At 58.2% G+C, this 20,653-nt stretch overlaps 1 protein-coding gene across 2 annotated transcripts in view; it reads right to left on the bottom strand.

The window, feature by feature from the left end:
* Positions 1-20,653, bottom strand: part of DNAAF5 (dynein axonemal assembly factor 5) — a 43,730-nt gene that overhangs the window by 2,201 nt on the left and 20,876 nt on the right. Inside the window, exons 6-12 of one of the 2 annotated variants that reach the window (XR_011524652.1) lie at positions 20,186-20,398; positions 16,268-16,411; positions 14,597-14,765; positions 10,302-10,449; positions 6,789-6,939; positions 5,665-5,890; positions 2,487-2,678 (exon numbers count right to left, since the gene is read on the bottom strand). Coding sequence is in view for 1 of the 2 variants with exons in the window: in XM_070567245.1 (XP_070423346.1) it covers positions 2,487-2,678; positions 5,665-5,821; positions 6,789-6,939; positions 10,302-10,449; positions 14,597-14,765; positions 16,268-16,411; positions 20,186-20,398 (1,174 nt within the window). In the remaining variant the exon portion in view is untranslated. The remainder of the gene's footprint in view (positions 1-2,486; positions 2,679-5,664; positions 5,891-6,788; positions 6,940-10,301; positions 10,450-14,596; positions 14,766-16,267; positions 16,412-20,185; positions 20,399-20,653) is intronic. The other variant, XM_070567245.1, reaches the window with a different exon arrangement.

Genomic DNA, 20,653 nt, shown 5'->3' with positions numbered 1-20,653 from the left:
GAGGCAGAGGGAACACTTGCTCACTCACTCTTCGAGGCCAGCATCCCCTAAGACAAACCCAGACTTCACGAGAAAACCACAGACCAGGATCCCTTGTGAACACAGATGCAAACAAATCCTCAACAAAACACTAGCAAATCGAACCCAACAATGGATAAAAAGAATTATACACCAAGACCCAGTGGGATTTATCCCAGGGGTGCAAGACTGGCTCAAGATTTCAAAACCAGTGTCCTCCATGGCATCAACAGGCTAAAGAAGAAAAACCACACGATCCTATCAATAGATGCAAAAAGTATTTTCACAGAATCCAACACCCATTCATGATTAAAAAAAACTCTCAGTAAACTAGGAATAGAGGGGAATTTCCTTAACACAGTAAAGAACATCTACAAAAACCTTACAGCTAACATACTCGACAGTGAGAAACTCAAACTTTCCCATAAGAAGAGCTACAAGGCAAGGAAGTCCTGTCGCCGCTCCCGGTCAGCACGGTAGTGGAAGTCCTGGCGAACGCAGTGAGGCACGAAAGGAAACGGAAGATAATACACAGACAGGGAAGGAAGACACAAAACTGTCTTTGTTTGCAGAAGACGTGATTGTCTACGTAGAAAATCTGGAAGAACTAACAACTTCCCAGAACTAATGCGCGATTCCGGCACGGCTGCAGGACGCAGGTTAACAGACGCAAATCGCTTTCCTACGCACCAGCAGCGGACAGCGGACTCTGAAGTGGAAACACAACGCCATTTACATTAATGGCAGCCGGAGAGAAATACTCAGGTGTAAATGTAACAAAACGTGAACGAGATCTTCTGAAGAAAATAACAAAACTCTCAGGAATGAAATCAAAGAACTCAAGAAATAGAGAGACATTCCGTGTTCACAGATGAGACTCAATTTTGCGAGATGTGGGTTCTTCCCAAATTGATCTACAGATTTAACGCAATCCCCATCAGAATCCCAGAAGGTGTTTTGTAGAAATTGACAAAGTGACTCTGAAGTGTATGTGGAGAGCCAAGGACCCGGAAGAGCCAAGGCAATACTGAAGGAGAACCAAGGTGGAGGACTGACGCTCTCTGACCTCAAGACTTTGTATTAAGCCACAGCAGTCAAGACAGTGTGGTACTGGGGAAAGGAGAGACGAACAGATCAGGGGAACAGAACTGAGAGCTCAGAAACAGACCCACATCAAGGCAGTCAGCTGATCTCTGACCGTGGAGAAAGGCAATACAGTGGCGCAAAGACAGTTTTTTCAACAAACGATTCTGGAGTAACTGGACAGCTACACACAAAAAAGAAAAAGAAGCTAGACACAGACCTTACACTCTTCACAAAAATTAACTCAAAATGGACCACAGACCTAAATATAAAATGCAAAACTATACAAGCCCTAGAAAACAGCAGTGGAGAAGACGAGCCACAGACTGGGAGAAAATGCTTGCAAAAGACACATCTGATAAAGGACTCCAAAGGTCCAGACCCTGCGACGGCACACGTCCCGGCTCGTGTCCCCTCAGCCCGGATGGTACAGGCCCCGTGGGCGACGCAGGAGCACAGCGGCTGTGAACCAGCGGCTTCCCCGGCACCACCTTCACCCCAAAGAACGACCGACCGACAGACAACTAACAGACTCGGGTTACTCGGACTCTGGCACCTGAAGAACATCCTCTCAAAAATGAATCGACTGACAGTATTTGAGGCCAGTGATAAACCAACAGAACTGACGTGTTGACGCGGCGTAACACAATGTGCCAACACTAGGAAGGCGTTCATAATTCAACAGCAACGCTGTCCGAGTGACCAACACGTGACGTGACACTGGCCAATTCAAGGTGCAGGCTGGACTGATGGACCTGGACGCACCCAGTCCAGCACACGCTGGCTTCAGAGTCTACACCCCAGGAACCGTTTGGAGACTACCACCTGCCCAGTTTGGGTACAGCGTCAAAGACAACCAGCAATTACCCAAAAAGGCTATTAAGACTCTCCTCTCTTTTCCAACCACGTGTCTGAGCCCAGACTTTTTTCATATCCTTCAACCACCACAGTCTGTCACAACCGACCGAACGCCGGAGCAGACGTGAAAATCCAGGTGTCTTCTACCAAGCGAGACAGTAAGAGATTTGCAGAAATACAAAACTGTGCCCCTCCTCTTGCTCATTGTTTTGTTTTGGAAAACATGTTATTTATGTTAACCTGTAACAGATCTATTGTTATTTCACACAAATCAATAAACATCTCACAGTGTCCTCGCTTCTAATGTCTACCAAGGCAAACGTCAGGTCCCTAACCCACAAAATCAGAGCCTTCGGGAGCTCCAGTGACTCTGAGCACAGAGGGGTCGGGGCCCGAGACCGCGGGCCGAGGGAGCCCCCACCGCCTGGGCTGCTGCGCCCGGGGCCGGTCAAATGGCCCGGCTGGGAAGGTCTGTGTTGACATCTGCAACAGGCGTGAGTGTTACCCTCAAGTCGCGGCCGCCTCACCTAGAACCGCGTCCTGCACGGCGCCCTCCGGGTCGTCGAGGTGCACGAGGAGCTCCTTGTACAGGTGCTGGATGTCGCTCTGGCAGCAGGATTTGCTGCCGTCGCTCTCAACGCGCCGCAGCCAGGTGGCCAGGGTGGAGGCAGCCGCCAGCCTCACGTCGTTGGACACGTCGTCCAGACGCTTCAGGAGCTCTGGAAGGAGGGGCCGGAGCAGGTGGTGAGACAGGCCCAGAGCAGCCCGCTCGCCTGCACACTCCGGCCAGGAGTCCAGCCCGCACCCCTGGAGCCCTCACCCGGCCAGGGAGCCGCAGCCTGGGGGAGGCTGTGCACCCAGAGTTCACGTACAAGGTGTCAGTGGACACAGAGTGGAGGGGTGACCCGCCCCGCCCGTGCCCGCGTGCTCGGCAGCCTGGGCTGGTCTGCACGGCTCCCAGCTTCAAGGCGGCCCCCGCCCTCCCCGGCTGAGATGCTCAGTCGGCCCGACATCCACAGGTAGCACGTCCAGCCGCCTGGTACAGCCCGCCGAGCAGACAGCATGGCACGACCTCAGCTGCCTGCCCTCCGCCCCTGCAGGCTCTGGGGATGGAGCTGAGGGCTCAGTGACAGGACGGGCACCAGCTGTGTCGGTTCTGTTCTGCTGAGCCTCCGACACCAGGCCACACTGCTGCTGAAAACAAGGACCTCTGCCGACAGGTGGACACTCACTGTCACGGGCACGGTGCTCATCAGTGTGAGATTTCCTCCCACACCTACAGCGAGCCCCTGGCCTACGAGGGTGTCTCACAGGCTCAGCAGACGACTGGGCCCAGGATGGGCGCGGCAGGAGTGCCCACGGCCGTGAGCTGGAGCAGCTGCCCACGGTGGGCGGGAGGCCCGACCTCCACACACGGGCATGCGGCTGTGAGCCTGTGCCATCACACGCGGTGGCTTTGCTCCCGGCTGATCGACAGACATTAAACACGTGGAGTCAGGACGCCCTGCAGGGGGCCGGACCTGAGCTGAGTGGGACCCACTGGCACTGACTCTCGGAAGACACCGGCACCTTCCCAGGGGCGCTGGGCTCGTGGTGGCTGATAGTGGGGAAGCCTGCGTGTTTAACCTGCAGCCACTGCAGGAAAGGGGGAGCTGCCGCAGGGCGGGCCCTGCCGAGAACCCCTCCTGTGGCCCTGCATCAGCCTGCGAGCAGGCCCCCCGGCTCAGGGGGAGGAACTGAGTCACAGAGGCTCCTAACTTGTCAACGCTGGCCAGCTGCTGGGGTCGCAGAGTGAGGCTGGTGCCTCCACGTGCGTGAGTGACGCTGTCTCCCACCGGCTCAGGCCGACCTCAAAGCAACGTGGAACTGGAATTCACCAGTGCATTTTTGTATGATGGCACCTCCCAACTCCTGAGGCTTTTTTTTTTTTCTGCTGAGGAAGATTCACTCTGAGCTAACAAACGTGCTAATCTTCCTCCGTTTTTTAGTATGTGGGCCGCCAGCACAGCATGGCTGCTAAGAGAGCAGTGTAGGTCCATGCCTGGGAACTGAACCTGGGCTGCTGATCTTAACAACTAGGCCACTGGGGCTGGCCCCAATGCCTGAGTTCTAAACACAGCAGGTGGCCTGCAAATCTGTCTTTGTAACTGCTTCAGTTACCCTTCCTGAGGAAGCAGCGACTCGGGTAGAACGGACGGCATGTGGGGGCTGGCCGGTGTCTGTGTCTAACAGGAGGCCATGGGAAGGTCTGGAGGGGGCGTCTTGGCATCCCTCCTTCCCACCCACGTGGGCAGTAATTCTCCTAACACGTCGCTGAGGAGGCACGGGACTGGTCCCGCAAAGCAAAGGCGCACGAGGATCCCGCGAGGCACACGACCATCGCTGATGCGCCGGGAACTGGGGGACAAACGCTCCAGCACGGCCACCTCTTCGCTGGCACTTGTCCCGTAAAGTGAGTAAATTCCCCACCAATCCTGACAGTCACTAAACACACTGGTGAGACCTGTTCAAAACAGAACTATGGACGTCCGTGGGAATCGACGTTTGTGCTGTAAAGTGAGAAGGAGAAACAGCAGTGAAAGAGCGCTGGGGAGGTGGCCCGCTCTCCGGGTTCCACGGGAGGCACTCCTGCTCCGCGGTGGGCACCCTGGAAGGCCGCGTGTCTTCAGTGCTGGGAACCCGCCCGCATCTCTTCCATCGCTTCTCCAGGCCCTCGTGGGGTGCAGACGGGGGAGTCTCCCGGCTGGCCCTGCCCCGCCTCCCCTCCTCACTGGGGTCCTTCTCTGCGCGTGTCCTGAGTGGAGTCCACATCCCTCTCCGTCCACGACTGCCGTCCGCAGCCAGCGCCAGTCAGCGTCTGGCCAGCGCACCGAGCTTTAAATCCAGCGGCTAGTTCTCATTTCCAGGAACCCTCAGACACCATCTTAAAAATCTCTAAGTATCTGTGGCGTATGGAAGTGCAGATAAGGGGCAGACCTGTGTGCTGCTGCCTGGTTTAGCCGCGCAGCCCAGCCCAGCCCTGCAGAGGGGGCTCTGCTCCTGAAATGGGCGGCGCTGGCCCACTAGCTCCCGAGGCCCCGCTGGACTCCTCCCCCGTGGCCTGCCCCTCCCTCCCGCCTGCCTGTTTCTCGACCTGTTTCAATGGACGCTGTGCTTTTAGCTCCCTGTGCATCTGAAGCACAGTCTGCAGATGCCTGTGAGGGCTCCCGTCATCTACATTCACCTCCAGTGGCGCCTGTGTGCTGTCCCCCTTCGCGCCCGGAACTCGTATCTGCAGGCTCCCCTCCGGCGAGGCCCGCGCGCTTTTCCCTGTGGATCTGGGGTTCGTCTGTGCTTGGGCTCCAGAGAGGTGGTGACGCTGGGTTTAAGGTGTGGCTGGTGCACGAGCCTTGCCCGACGCCTGTTCTCACACCAAGGCCTGGCCACAGCTCTTGCTCCAAGGGGTCCCTGCCACGCTCGGGGCTGCACCCCTGGGTGCTGTGGGGGCCTGAGTGTCCATCCTTGCTTCTGCCGTCGCCTCCCCCCCAATCCTGGTCCACAGGATGGTGTCCTGTTCCTTATTCGTGACGCTGTGTCTGTCACTGCTGTGTCTGACTCCTGGCAGCAGCCTGACCAGAAGTCAAAGCAGCGTTTTCTGTTTTCCTCTCAAAGAAACAGCTGTCAGACAAACACAAACACACGCTTTGGACAAGGAAAATGTCCCACCTGGATAGACCTTGACGAGCTCATCTGGACCAACCACAGCGCCAGAGGCCTTCATAAACGCGTCAATGATGCGGCAGGAGACGAGGCGCGTCACCTGGGCGTCCTCCTCCAGGGTGGTGAGGATCTGAGGCGTGAGTGCTTCCTGCACCTCCCGCAGCTGCAATCAGTGAGACACACTCAGGACGCGCGTGATCCTGGTGAGAGACGCTGTGCGCTTACCGTGTGCCTGCAACCAAGAGCCTGTTCTGATACGGACGCAGCTGGTCACCTACCAACCAGCATGTCCTGAGAAGGGCGTCGGCAGGCGGTTGTCGCCCTGTCAGCCCCAGACCCAGGTGGTGCAGCTGCACACACCGGGCCACAGGGCGCCTCCCACACAGGCCCGCGCCGGCTGCACAGTTGGCTGCTGACGTGGAGCCCGACTGCATGATGGGGTTGCAAAGCTCTTTGGAAATTTCTACCTAAGGAGCAGATTTGACTTAAAACCTGGATGACATGAACATTTGTTTAGCTCGGCCAGTTGATGCTTTAAAACCTGTCACTCACAGGGTCTCAGTGAGGCAGAAACCCGTGCAGCCTGCTCCTCACTGGCGTGACTGGCTGTTGTGTCCCCTGAAAGTGGGGACACTCTAACCTCGAGCACGGCCACCAGCGCACCAGGAGGGGGCGCTCATACATCAGGGGACCAGAGAGCTGCCGCCGGGACGCGGGCACAGCCCAGCACAGCCCACGCTGCAATTCTGTTTTACTGTTTCCCCCACCCCCGTACTAGCTGGAGACAGGAATAAAAATAACGCAGAAAGCCCCAGGCCCCTCCAGCACAGCTGGCTGCTGTGATCAAATTCTGTCTCATAAAGAGTGACGTGCGCCACGTAAACCCAAGAAAACCCAGCAGGATCAGAAACCAAGATGCCTCCCACCTGACCCCGTGCCCCTAGACGGGCCTTGCTCACCTCCGGTGCCCACGTCCCCTCCCCCGTCTGCTGCAGGGAGCAGCATCTGGCTGGCCCCTCCCTGGAAGGAGCGCACTAGCGATGTGTGTGTCCTTCGAGTGGCTGTGGGCCCGCCTGGAAGACCCCAGAGCCGGCGCACCACCCGCGCGCGTGGTCCCGGATGCGTTCTACCTGTTCAGCCGACAGGCTCTCGCTGCTGATGAGCGCCCAGAGGCAGGACACGGCGGCCGTGCGGATGGCTGCGGCCGTCCTCCCCGCGTGCCACTGCAGATTGGGGACCAGGATGTCCTTCACCAGGGTGTCGAGGTAGCTGTGAAGCTGCCTGGAGGGAGAGCATCAGGAGGTAAGGAGGGTGGACGGGGCCTCGAGGGAAGCGCTTCGGCCTGGAACAAGCTGGGCCGAGGGGGGCGAACGGGGGAGAGGAAACTGGAGGGGACGCCCGAGCCAGAGCCCTCTGCCCCCAGGGCAGGCCCGGGAGGAGACTGGCCAGGGGTGAGATGGGGCTGAAGAGGGGACGGCGCTGTTTTCTGCAGCCGGAGAAGGGAGAGACTGCGAGTGAGAGCCGGGGGCTGTCACAGGGCCAGGGCTGCAGTTCTCTGGGCGCCCCCCGGGACCAGCCAAAGGTCCTGAGTGCCAGAGCACCCAGGAGGGCCCAGGACACGTGTTTCCAGCCTCTCCCGTCGTGCCTCCTCGCTTTGACAGAAAGGAGGTGTGAGCCGCACCCAAGCGTCAGCCAGGCCAGCAAAGTCACTCCCACGAGCGGTGACCCTACTGAGACAGGCTGCACGGTCCCTATGACCTCTAACCCTCCAGCTCAGTGAGAAGGGAGCCTCAGGCCTGCACTCAGGGGCCCCAAGTCAGCCACAGGGAGACACGGACATTCTGCCAACACAGGGGACGTCGGCTCTACGGTCCAGGCCAACAGTTGGACGTGCCATCAAGACAAAAACAGCAAAACCAGACCAGATCCCAGTCTGGGGCCATTTCCACCGCGCCCGGCCAGCTCGGCACGGCAGAGCCGCATTTAGAGGACTCCGTTAGAAACCGCCCGCCCAGAGGAGGGCCGCGGGGCATTCACGAAACTACGAAGAGCGCTTCTTATGAATCCCGCTGCACCGCGGGCCTCTGCTGACAGATCAAACTATTTTCTTGAACAAATGATTCACCAGTTTATATCCTAACGTCATTCCCACGTACGTGTCGAGGCGGCTCAGCTGATTCAGAACCGAGAAGAGAAGACACCGGGCTGCACGGGGCCTGCGCTCTCTGCCCCCCCCCCCCCCCCCCCCCCCCCCGCCAACCCAGGCCCCTTGGCAGGTCCCCGGCTGCCACCCCTGCTCCCTCTGAGTCTCCACCTGCTCGCCTCCAGCAGGGGGCGTTCCCGAGCTGACAACGCAGAAGCAAGCGCCCCTGAAAGCAAATCGGGTGCAGGTGACTCACGCCCAGGAGTCTTCAATGCACTTTAATGTTGAGCAGAGCAGCCGACTCCCGCACAGCGACTGACAAGAGGACTCTGGGGAGACACACCCGCACCCCGCGCCCCAGACGGCCATGGGAAGGGGTAGCGCCGCGGCTCCCAGGGGCCAGGAGGGCCACGTGCTGCTTCCAACCCCAGCGAGAACCTGCCGCGGAGACAAACCGCGGGGAGGGAAGAAGCGCCTGCCTCTCAAGGACGACTCCCGCCGAGTCCACGGAGGCGCCCCATCCACAGGCTGGGATCCACAGCGAGGCTCGGGGGGCTCCCACGTGGCCCCACTCCACTGTGAGACCAGATCCAGTGGTGAGCTGCCCGTTCAAGTCCCTAGTGTCACCTCCATCAGCAGGTGACTTTTAAACGAGACATGTCCCCAGTTCTCAGAGCCACCCGCAAGGAGGGGACGGAGAGCCAAGGGCAGTGTGGGTGAGGGTGTCTGCTCTGCTCCCAGGAGCGGACAGCTGTGGGGGGAGGGCTCCCCACGGGGCAATTCCGGAAGGCCCTGGGGGGCAGCCTCTGAAAGTCAGATGGGCACGCGTGGCCGACAGCAGCACGGGGAGGGACCCTGCTCAGGGCCCACATCCTGGGACCTCTGCTGAACGGGCACCACCGTACATCCTCCAGGTGAGGAGCCCCACCTCCTCCCGCTTCCCTCAGACATGAGGGAGGCCCATGGGACCCCGACGACTCCTGCGTCCAAGGGGGACACTCCCACGGCCAGAAGCCCGCCCTCCTCGGCACCCACCCTGCTGTCCACCCTCGGAGGGGGACTGCAAACCACAGGGCTGCCCGCAGGGCTGACGCGAAGGCCGAGCACATTCTGCACAGACGAGGGTCAGCAAGGCCCTCCCTCCTGTTTCCATTTCAGCAGAGTCAACAAGATATTTATGACTCTGCCATTTTTTGATCCTAAAAATCAAAACCAAGCAGTTGTTCTTTTTCAAATCTTCCCAGCCTGTAGAAACAGCTAATGCTTTCACTAGAATGGTTATAAACTGCGCAACTCCTTCTCCGGCTACGGATTTCTGTCCACCTGTCTTCACATGCCATTCTCTCAGGAACTCGTCCGAGCCTGAGGCTGCGTCTCGCAGGGCGGCCCGTGCCTGGGCATCGGGCTGAGCCTGCTTCCAAGGGAGGCCGCCCGCCCATGCCGCCTCATGTCCTGGGTCACCCGTGGAAGGCCGGCCTGCCAGGGGGCTGCAGGGCCCCTGCTGAGCACCTTGCGATGGTCCCTTCCAGGCCCTGAGGTTCTGCAGACAAGCAGGAAGCAGATGTCCTGCACTGTGACGGGCCGGCGAGGCCCACAGCGGAGGGATGAGCGTGACGTTCAGAGATGCATGGGCTGAACGACCCTGTTATTTCCATGGGAACCTTCACGACGCGTCCACGACGGGCAGGACTCCACTCGTGCGCATCTGCTCTCTCCGCAGGGGCGGCCCCAACAGCTCCCGGCACCTCACGTGGGGGCCGCAGGACCCGCTTTGCTATGGGTACTTTGCTGACCTGACGGAGGGAGACGTGGGCCCAGGAGTGGTCCCCACAGAACGGGGTCACCTTGTGCCCGTCCCGCTGTGGTGGGGTCCACTGCGGCGCGGCGGCTCTGGACTGCCATGTCCCCTGGCTGCCTGGACCCGTCAATGCTGACCTCTGGCGCTTGTCCCCTGTCCCTTCACTCCAAAGCCATGAGGCTGGGGCCCTAATGGCTCAGGGGCACCAACATGTCCCCTAGATGACGGACGGCTTTCTCCAGCGCTTCAACCGTCAGTGCAGCTTGGTCATCCCCGTGTGTGGCTGAAGGTGCGACAGCTTTGAACCTGAGCACGGCCGACACAGCAACCATCAACAGCCCACGTTCCCACCACGTTCTCGTCCGCAGGCACTTTCACCACCACACTGAAGACTCTGATCAGTGTCTGTCTGCGTGGAGCAGTCGCGGCCGCGCCTGTGCTGTGTACCCAGGAGGCACGTGCAGCACAACAGCAGGCCGCCTGCGCTGGGGGTCCCCGTGCCCACCTGAGACCTCAGTGTGGGGGAGGCACTGCCCCAGCCACATGCAGTGGTGGCTGTGGGATGGGAGACAGTGTGAGGCATGGGGTCAGGGGGCAGTGTGGGGTGGGGGACAGCGTGGACTGGGGGACAGCTTGAGCGGGGGACAGCGTGGACTGGGGGACAGCGTGGGATAGGTCTGCGAGGAGGCACAGCCAACCTACCCCTGGGAGTCGACCGTCTCCTTGGCCCTCAGCAGCACCCGTGACAGGATGGAGAAGAGCTGCAGGCGCATGGCTGGGTCGCGGGCGGGCTGGAGGCAGCTCCTGAGGACGGGGATGAGCTGGGGCAGCAGCTCGCCGAGGGCCGGGCCTGGAAAACAGACAGCAGCCCCGCTACTACTGGGCGGGAGGACGGGGGCCCAGCGCGCGCCGCCACCACCTCAGACGGCTGCCAAGTGAGGGGCCCCCGCAGCTCCGGGAGGTGGTCTCAGCTCGGGCCGCGGTCCGGGGTCCCCATCGCCCTCCGCTCCCGTCTGGGTGGTGGACGCGGATGTCAAAGCAAAGTAACCGAGTGCATTTCCACCTCCCGAGTCACTGCGATCATTCCATATGTAAACTTTCCATTTTTCTTATATTTTCCTAATTCTTAAAAAAAAATACAGTCAGGCACTATTTTAAAGAGCGACCCATCAATCCTTCAGAGCGTGTAAGTTGTTTAACGTTTGCCCTGAGCTCGGCAGCACTGCACAGGAGGGAGCAGCAGACGCAGGTCTCCCCAGGCTGTGGAAACACCTCGAACACAGGGAAGGGTACTTCGCATCTGGAAACTCAGGGAATCATGACGGGAATAAAACAGCCTCTGGGGTCTGGATGGGAGTGGCAGCTCACGACAACACGGCCACAAAGCTCCCTCCCGGCTGGCCGGGCCCACAGGACTCGATCCTAGTGCTGGCGGAGGCGGGCCTCTCGCCGCCCTGCCCAGACCGGCCCTGCCACATGACACGGCAACAGCGGGGCGGCAAGCAAGTAGGGCCACTTCCATTGCAAACCTGGCGTCAAGGCGGCAAGATGACAGAGGGAGGCCCTGAGGGCGTCAGCCCACCAACCTGACACCACGGACGGTCTGGGAGGAGAGGAGCAGAACAAAGCAGGAGCCGCCACCAGGACGATGGGCCCGCGGGCACCGCCAGCAGGAGGGCCGAGAGAAGGCTCAAGGTCCTGCGCCACCCGGCGGGAAATGCGGGCTGCTCCTCCACCTCCATCGGAGGAAGGGCGAGGGGCTCAGGACGGAGACCCGTCTCCAGGACCGCTTTATCGCCACGGAAATCGGGGGATGCACAGGACACAGGGCGTCGGGGACTGTCCTGCTGTCCCCTCCACAAGAGCGCCAACTTGTGCACGTTCCCAGCCTCCTCTGCAGACCGGGCCTGCACACGTCACTGTCAATACTCACGGTCCATGAGGGACAAGCACTCCCTGTTAAAATGGGGAAAGAGAATTCCCCAGGACCGCAGGGCGCACGTCAGCATCATGGTACAGAAAGATGGGCAAGTCTGAGGGTCCAGTGAGGACACCACACCAAGCACCCCCAAGACTGAAAACGCACGGGGACACAGCGCCGCTCACCACAGGCGTCCGAGGCAGGTGCCTGCAGGGAGGTGGGCCCAGGGGAGCGCAGAGTGCGGGCGCCAGAAAGGAGCGCCTTCCCAGAGGAGGCTGGCCGGACCTGGAGGGCTCCTGCGTGGGCCTCGGAAGGCCTGCTCGCCGCAGGGGCTCGTGCTCCCGAGCCACTTCTGCCTTCTCAACTCTCGACATCTGAACAAACTGGAAACAGGCCACGCTTTGTGGCTTCGACAGAGAAGAGAACGTAGTCCAGGCCACACGCTGCCTCCCGCTGATGGCCCTCGGGGGCAGGCGGGGTCTGCGGCATTTGCAAAGCGGCCCCCTTGGTGTTAAGAATGTTAAAAAAACAAAAACCAGCAGCTAAAACTCCACCCAGGGCCCGGTCTGCCTCCCAGCACCAAGCTCGGCAGACCTCGAGGGAGTCTCTCTCTGGGCGGCTCCAGGGCTGACGGGCCTGCAGCTAACTCCCGTGGGCACCTGGGCCACTTCCAGTTTCTGCTACTAAGCTGTGCCCTGCTGAGTATTTCTGGGCACATGACTGTCTCCATAATTAGGGTCATTTCCTTAGGACAGATTCTCATAAATTTGACTGCTGGATAGAAGGATGTGAACATGCTGATAATTCTAGAACATAATGCCAAATGCTTTCCCAAAGAACGGGCTTCTTTCCACAGCCGCCCGCCAGGGCCCAGCGCTTCCGCTGGGAACACCAAGGACAGTGTTAACTTTTGGCTAATACGACAGATGAAGACATGGCATCCTACAGTTTAAAATCCACATTTCTTTATTCTTACAAAGGCTGCGCTTTTCTGACTGTTTGTTCACCAGCCAGTTATCTTTCCACACAACCCGGATACTCATCTGTATGTGGGGGCAACACGTCTGCCCTCACGCGTGTGGGTCTGTGTAACAGAGGTCTCGACACTGTTACACCTGATGTCAATGTTCCCAAGTCTCTTTGCCTCTTCTTTGGTTTCAAATCTCTTTCTTTCCTCTGTAGCCACCCCATCTTTTCAAAATTCAGAAAGTTATCTGAGTCTGTACGTTTCAAATGTTTTATAATTAAGTTTAGAAACTCATCTTCTTACAGAACTTTTATAAATAAGGAATTAAAGAATTTTACAAAGTTAAAAAATTATTTAAACCCTTTTGTTTTCTCTGTTCATTACAGCAGTATAAGCTCATTATAGAAAACTTGGGAAATACAGAAAAATAAAGACTAAAAAGGAGAGCAAAATTCATCCACTCCCAGAGCACTCCGGTGGAGATATGGCGTTACACTTTGAGATTTTCCACGCACACATACATGCACACACGTGCTTGCACAGGCACACGCACACACATGCACGTGTGCACACAGAGCAGCTCAGAGAAAACACAGCTGGGATCACTGAATTGCAGTTTTAAAACCAGCTCTTGTCGCTTAACATCCAACCATCAACACCTTCCTGTGCGTGACGTGAGGGGGGGGCCCAGATAAGTGTGTTTTCCAAGGTGCCAATACGAATGCCACCACCATAAGCAACCCGTAAAAACTGCAAACAAAAATAGCAAACTGCAGGGAGACCACCTCAGTGCAGCCGCCCGAACCCTGGCTTTGCCGATGAGGAAGGGAGGGCTGGTTCCCCAGGGCTCGCCCGCCGCCCGCTTCCTCATCCGTGAGGAGAAGACTCGAGCAATCTCATTCACGAAGCTGTTTGGACAACACTCAGTAAAAATGTGAAATTAAAGACACGGGGCCCCCCCCCAGAGGCACGTGGGGTGGGGAATGGGCAGCTTCCCGCGTGGCTGCCAGGTTACATCCCAGTGTCAGCTGTGTGACCCCGGGCGTGTCACCGACGCCCTCTGTCCTCAGTTTCCTCCTCTGAAAGGAAGACGATGGCCCCTACCACACAGAGCAGCCACGAGGGGGTGGAGAGCTGACGCCCAGAAAGCAGTCAGAACAGTGTCTGGCACAAACCGTTCAGCATGGCTGGAAAAGCTCTGTGTTTCTCTTTTCAAATTTGGAAACACAGTTTTGCATACAACTGGCAAGGAACAATTTTGGATTTCTGCCTTAGGTCTCATAACAGTGGGGTCACTGCCATGAACCCTCTTTAGGTCCTGGGCACCCCAACCATAATGACTGGTCACTGCAACGCACAGACATCATAGGTTCACAGTGTGTCTCCTTAAATCCAAGTACAATCACCTTTATCCAGCTGGGGGGGCGGTGAGCACTGAGAGAAGGCGCGTGGGAGTTGGCAGCTTAAAGGGAAAAAGAATTTTTATTCAATTTAAATGAAAAAAGTACTAGCTCGCTTGATAAGTTTACAGCCACCTGGAAAAGTACAGGATACGTGTGACGAGTCACTGCACTTCCTTTAATGAAAACCTCCCTAAAATGCGAGGATGCGTTCTGTGTCTGCACCAGGACCAGAAAGCAGTACCGCTCACTCCAGGGAAGGACCTGAATCTGCAGACTTTTGGAGAACTGGTAAAAACGTGAGGTCTGGGAGGGGCTGTAGTCACACCTCCACCCTGATCTGCGGGGACACGCTCAGATCTGCAGTAACATTGCCCTTCATCTGAAGAATGCCAGCTACAAAGGTGGCCAGGAAAAACCACACTTTCCAGGTTTACCATCAACACCGTGTGCCCGGGCAGGCTGCAAAGGGCCACACCACAGCCCTCAACATACGGCGCTCGCATCTTTGAAGTTTCATCCCTTAAAATGCTGTTCTCTAAGGACACGAGGGACTTGGATCCCTTTGAAACAGCACCCCAGGTGGGGTGAACTCTGTCTGCGGCACCCTGGTTCACCCAGACAGTTCTTGGCGTCTGCGGTGGGGCTGGCGTGGCCCCCACGTGACCTGCGCTCTGACCCCGGCCCGGGGGGTGCTTCGGGGGCTCACCTGCGTGCGTGACCACCACGTCGAGCTGCAGCAGCTCCGCAGAGTGGACAGTCCAGTCGTGGTGTGACGCGGCCAGCCACTCCAGGAGGGGGCCCGCGTGCTCTCGGTAGAGGTCCTGGCTGCTGTCGACGCTCTCCACCACGGCCAGGGCGTCCATGGTCTCCTGGACCTGGAGGAGGATGCAAGGTGCAGGCTGGACACTCCTGCTCCTAGGGCTCAACCCCCACTGGAGACCCACCTTCCTCGTCGGAGCACGAGAGCCCCTCACACACGACTGCCACGACAACCAGCTCCCCACGAGCTTCAGTCGGCGAGGAAGTGGGACAGGACAGACCCCTCAGAGCGCGGGTTGGGGGGAAGCACGGCAGGCGCCAGTGTCACCACCTCAATCTCCCTTCGTGTCACGTCAGTGCCGACCACGAAACCGACCACGCAACACACAAAGGTGCGCGTCCTAAGAAGCTCCGGGTCGCCCCAGGCCGGCACAGATGAGGCCCGCAGGAGAGCAGGCGGGCCTCCCCGAGAGATGGCTCTCTCTGAGTCGCCCTCACGCGCCTTCTGCAGAGCGGAGAGCGGGGCGCCAGCTGGGGCTCGCTCTACGAAGGAGAAGGGGGACCAGGTGGCTCAAGGAACTGAGCAGAAGGGACTCAAACCGCGTCCGTTGGTCAAAGATACCCTGCGTCCTCCCGCTCAGCTCTCTGCCCCGACCAGACCCTCAGATGCCCGGGCTCTGCTGCTCTGGCGGAGCGGACGGAGCGTGAGCGAGGTTGGGAGATAGAGCCAGAGGCCCTATTCTCCTGGGAAAGACTAGGGAGCACTCGACACGATGGGGCAGCTGCCGGCGGCTGGGCCTGTTCTGCAGCCTTGCCTGCAATCCGACAGCGGCCCAGGCACAGGGACTCGCCTCTCGCCAGTGCATACGGCCCTGGCGTGACATGTCACCTGCTAAGACACATGTCCTTGGAAAGGCGGTTTTTAAAGAGAGAAATGAAAGTTTAGAGATGCCTGAGAAAGAGTGGGAGGACGTGAGCCCTGGACACCGAGCTGCCCTCGCCGGCAGGCAGGCAGCTCAGCGGGGGTCTGCCCACGCGCTGGCGTGAGAGCCGGAAGGAAGAACGAGTTCTTGGCTCTCAGGGAAGAGGCAACAACCTGGGTCTTGGGACGATGCTCAGAGTGTGTGGGAAACTGGCCGCCAGAAGCCTTTGAGCCTAAATATGGAGCCCGTGCAACAGAAATGACTTTGCAAAGTTGGGCTGCAATCACATAGGCAAGTCAGGGTGTGCTCTCTTCTCTGGACTTTGAGCCGCACGTGGTGTTTATAACCACACTCAAACGCACGGCTTTAAGGCCAGGATGGTCTCGCTTCTTGTCGCTTTTCTGCGGTGGACTCCAAGGTGAAGACGTTGCCTTCACTCTGAGATACTAAAATGAACTGGCAGTTGGAGGGGACCTAAGACCCTGTGCACCTCCAAAGCTGCCTCACGAGTGACTCGCCCCAAACGTCCTGCTCTTCCACCTTTGCTGTCAGCCTGAGTCGGGGAGGCCTGAGGCTTGGAATTCAAGAGCAGGATACTTGCAGACGACACTTCCATTTGCTCAGAGATGAGAGTCTTCCTCGGCAGAAGCTCCATTGCCCACCAGCAAAGCGCAGGCGGTCCCCACCCATCTCACCTTGTCACCAAGGCCTGTGGCGCCCGAGGAGGCCATCACGGTCACCAGCACTTCCATGAGCTGCAGGCTGGACCCTCTGCAGTCTTCGCGGCACACCGCGATCAGAGCCTGCACGCAGAGCAGCAGGTGCTCCCCATAAAGGTGCTGCGAAGAGAGCAGGAGCACGTCAGGCTCTCCCTGGGCCACCGCCTCCCACCGCCCGCACAAGGGCTCAGCCAAGGCCCACCCACATCAGGAGACGGGGAGCACAGAGAGCCACGGCAACTTGTGTCGGGCCACGGGGTCAAACGCACGAACCATGCAGAGGGCACTCTTTCAGACAACAGGGGAGGCTGAATGCGGCCTAAGGATTGGGGAGTTGACACTAATTTTGTTAAAGGCTTAATGGTATTTTAGTTGTGTTTTAAAAAAGTTCTTAGGTGTCAGCGATGCCTACTGTAGAAGTTACAAGTGAAATGACAGGGCATCTTGGATTTGCTCCAAAAGACTCCCACTTGCCCCACCCCGCCCCTCAAAGTTAAAAATAAAAGCTGGGTGAGCGATAAGGTAAGAGTGGACAGAGTAGACGACAGCGGACGCTGGGCAGCAGAGACGTGAGGGCTCGCTCTGCTGCTGTGCACTTTGTGAGTGTTTGTATAACATTGTTAATGAAAAACAAAAATACGCGGTTCAGAGGCGCTTGCCGACCCCTCGGGGACAAGGTGGCGGCTCGGCGGGTGGACGTACACGCTCAGCCTGGGGCTGCAGCCTTGTCAACTGAGACGGGACGGGCGTGGGCGTGGGGCACAGGGGACCCCAATGCGCTAGCATGATCGCCTCTGCAGCGGCCGTCTGACCCACCTTTGTCACTGTGCCTCCCACAGCACAGAGTGGGGTGGGAGGGGTCACGTGTGCGATCTGTCCACATGGTTCGCAAACAAGCGTGCATGTAATGGAGGGCACACCTCAGTGCTTTTACTAACGGAGTGTGAGCGCAAAAGGGTGTGGTGATTATTCAGCTGGAAATGAATTAGTTCTAAACTCAGAGTCAGTTCTAGAACTCCATGACTCATTCGCGAGCGATAGAAATCACCAAAGTTTAAACAAGATATTCACGCTGGATCTCAGCAATTTGTTCCACGCACCCCCGGGCCCTGCTGTCACCTCAGGAGACCACAGCACACGGGGCACGCACGTCGCCTGCAGGAGCTGGACACGGCTCCACCTGGGGCCCGGCCAGCGCATGGGCGTCCCAGCTCCTGTGAGAAGCCACAGGCGGGTGATTCTCTCAGCCTTTCCTTCTCCCACAGCCTAATTTCTTTTAGGCCTTGATTGATTGATTTTGTGAGGACAAGATCTTGGCTAATTTCTAAAATGACCCATAATACATATACATTTAAGGAGCTATTTTTTTCCATTAAAATAAAAAAAAATTCACTTTTTCGTGTGTGTGGGAAGAAGAGTGTCACTGAGCTAACATCTGTGCCCGTCTTCCTCTGTTCTGTGTGTGGGATGCGCCACGGCATGGCTTGATGAGCGGTGTGTGGGTCCACACCCAGATATGAACCCGTGAACCCCGGGCCAGCGAAGTGGAGTGTGCAAACTTAACCGCTACGCCACCGGGCCGGCCCCGGGAGTTCAGTCTTTAAGATGGTGCCACCGCTAGCTTTGCTGAGCTGCCTCATGACACACCCACACTACTAATGTACTCATCCCCACGCATCGCCTCCTGCTGTGGAGACAGCACCGTCTCTGAGGAAACCAGGCCTCGGCACTGGCAGATTTCTCTATATTTAACCAGAGAATTTAGACATCTACCTAGGCACACACGCGCGGCACACACACACACACACACACACGGAGCCAAAAAAACCGACACAGTGGGAAACGACACTCAGTCATTTTGGCTCCTGAAACAGTGTCAGCTGAGATGCGGGACGGCACACAGCAAGTGACTGAGACTCCGCGTTTCAGCAGTGGCGACGCCACGCCTGCTCTCCCGGTTTTCTTTAAACAGGAGTAAGTGAGTTATCCTGACGTGACCCAACAATTCTGTCACCCGTCACCGAACAGACACGTTTCACAGACGAGGACGGGGCTCCCTGCGCTGAGCCACCAGGGATGCCGCTCCCACTCGACCCCACCCGTGATGGCCAGACTCGCGGTCCACACGTGCCCGGGAGCTTTCACATTTCAGCGTGTTCCTGAGAGACGTGTGGAGGCTGTTCTTAGAGCCACTGGCCAGCACCACAGGCAACACGCACTGCCTCCCCAAGGTCGCGAGTGACCGTGAGCGCGAGGCCCTCCTGCCACACAGGGCACGCGGGGGTGGGGGCGGGAAGCAGACGCCTCTGCCTCAGGCCAGGCTCCGTCCCTCCGGCCGGTTCAGCCTGCAGAAAGGAGTCGAGTGGGCGTCCTGGGTCTTTGTTACGACCGGTCCTGGCCAAGGGCTGGAGCGTCTAGACATACGCTGATGTGCGATGGAACTTTGCTACGAGGGGGTCTCTCTTTGTTAAAAGATCAAGTTTTTCCTTAAAAAAGTAGAAGACAAGGAGCCAAACACAGAGTCTGAACTTCACAGATTGAGGGGTTAAGTTTTTCTATAACCAATACAAAGATGTGAAAATGACGTTTTCTTTGCTGCTGAGTTTATAACACCCACACAAATTGCTAAGTTCTTCTAGAAAGAAACACTTCTGGCTCGCAGCTTGGTAGAGGAATCAAGGTCAGAGCCACTGCTGAGTGAAAAGGCAGGACTTGCACAGGTTTGATGATTATGTTAAGAATGGGTTTTGGGAAAGTTGGAACATGGCTGAAAACACGCAGAGCAGACGAGACAGCCCTCAGCCCTGCCCCTCTGCATTCTAGAAGCCGCCTCCCAGGGTCGTCTCGGTGGTTCATCCACGACTGTGAATCACACCTTCCTGCCCGGGGTCAGGGGGAGACGAGGCCAGACTGCAGTGTGGGAGCAGCGCCGGCCCCTCCCTCCTGCCCAGCTTTCTGGCCACAGCAGCCACTGTCAAGGATTGAGCTGAGGACGCACCGCTTGTGGCTGTGTCCCGAGGCCTGCATGGCCCGGGCAGACAACCGGCAGAAGCAAACCCTCGCCTCTCTGCAGAGGTCTGGACGGCCGCAGCCCAATGCCAAGGTTTCCAGGGCGCGATCCTGTCATAGCCGAATGACAACAAAGCCATTGTCTCGTCTTTAACAGCAAACAATCACACGTTCTTCCAAACGACTGAGCCTGCCGCCCTAGACCGCTTCAGACTGGATGTAACGGATTTACTGCTCAATTTAAAACGGAACAAATATCATAGCTAGCACAGGCTCCAGTGAGTCTGCCAAACCGCCAGGTTGCCTCTGTTAAGCATGTTATCGGAATGCAAAGTCACACAGGTAAGGCATGAGCTCGTGATGAAGGCTGAAGATGCGTGTCTGCACCTGTCTGACATGGACCAGCAGACGGGTGGGCCGACCTGCACCTTAGTCTCAGAGCACCGGGAAGAGGTGGACCCCTCAGAGCTGCCGACCAAGCCCATGGCAGCAGCGCGGTCCAACAGAACTGGCCTCGATGGACATGCTCTACTCTGTGCTGTCCACACGTGGCTATCGGGCACTCGAAACACGGCCAGCATGACCGAGGAACAGCGTTTTTAATTCGTTTAATTTTATTTTAAATGGCCACCATGCTGGATGGAGCAGAACGAGGCAGGAGGCAGGCGAGTCGTCCCACAGGAGACCGTCGGTGGCAGCGCCTGGCGACTGTGTCGGGCGGATACCTGACAGGCTGTGGGCCTCGTGCAGACATGGCCTGCGCGGATTTACTGGGAACCGTCAGCAACTGCGTGTAGCAGCCTCTGGCGGGGACACCACGCGTCCGTGCACGCTGACAGGTTCACTTCACGACGCTCTGGGCCCCCCACCCTGCCCCACACTCACGTTCTCAGCCCCCTGAGAGATGTGGGGCTGGGCCAGCGCGGTGGCGATGCCCTTCACGTGCGGCTGGAGGGCTTCCCGTGGGCAGCCTCGGAGGACGGACGCCAGGACCAGGAGGCCCGAGGGGGAGGGCGACTTCCTCAGCACTGACAAGAGCAGCTTCAGAAAGACGTCAGGGCTGACGAACGCCCCGATGAGCTCCGCGGACCTGGTGGCCTGAGAGACGGGAGAAGGCTGAGGGCTGCCCGCACGCCCCGTGGGCCCCATGCGCCCCTCCCTGCTCCCCTCCTCCATGCCTGCCCCCAGGGCTCCACCCCCAGCAGCAGCAGCCCATGTGGCCGCCTCTCTTGGCCTGGTGCTCCCGGGCCCTCAGGATGGGTGGGAGAAGAGGGCCACGGCACCGGGCTGCCTATCAAGACGGGTGCACGACACACTTATACAATCAACATGCACGGGATCACGACACACACA

Source organism: Equus przewalskii, chromosome 12, assembly GCF_037783145.1.
Source record: "Equus przewalskii isolate Varuska chromosome 12, EquPr2, whole genome shotgun sequence".
Lineage (NCBI taxonomy): Eukaryota > Metazoa > Chordata > Mammalia > Perissodactyla > Equidae > Equus > Equus przewalskii.
The sequence above is the reverse complement of the archived record's forward strand: the minus strand, read 5'-3'. Positions and strand labels throughout refer to the sequence as shown.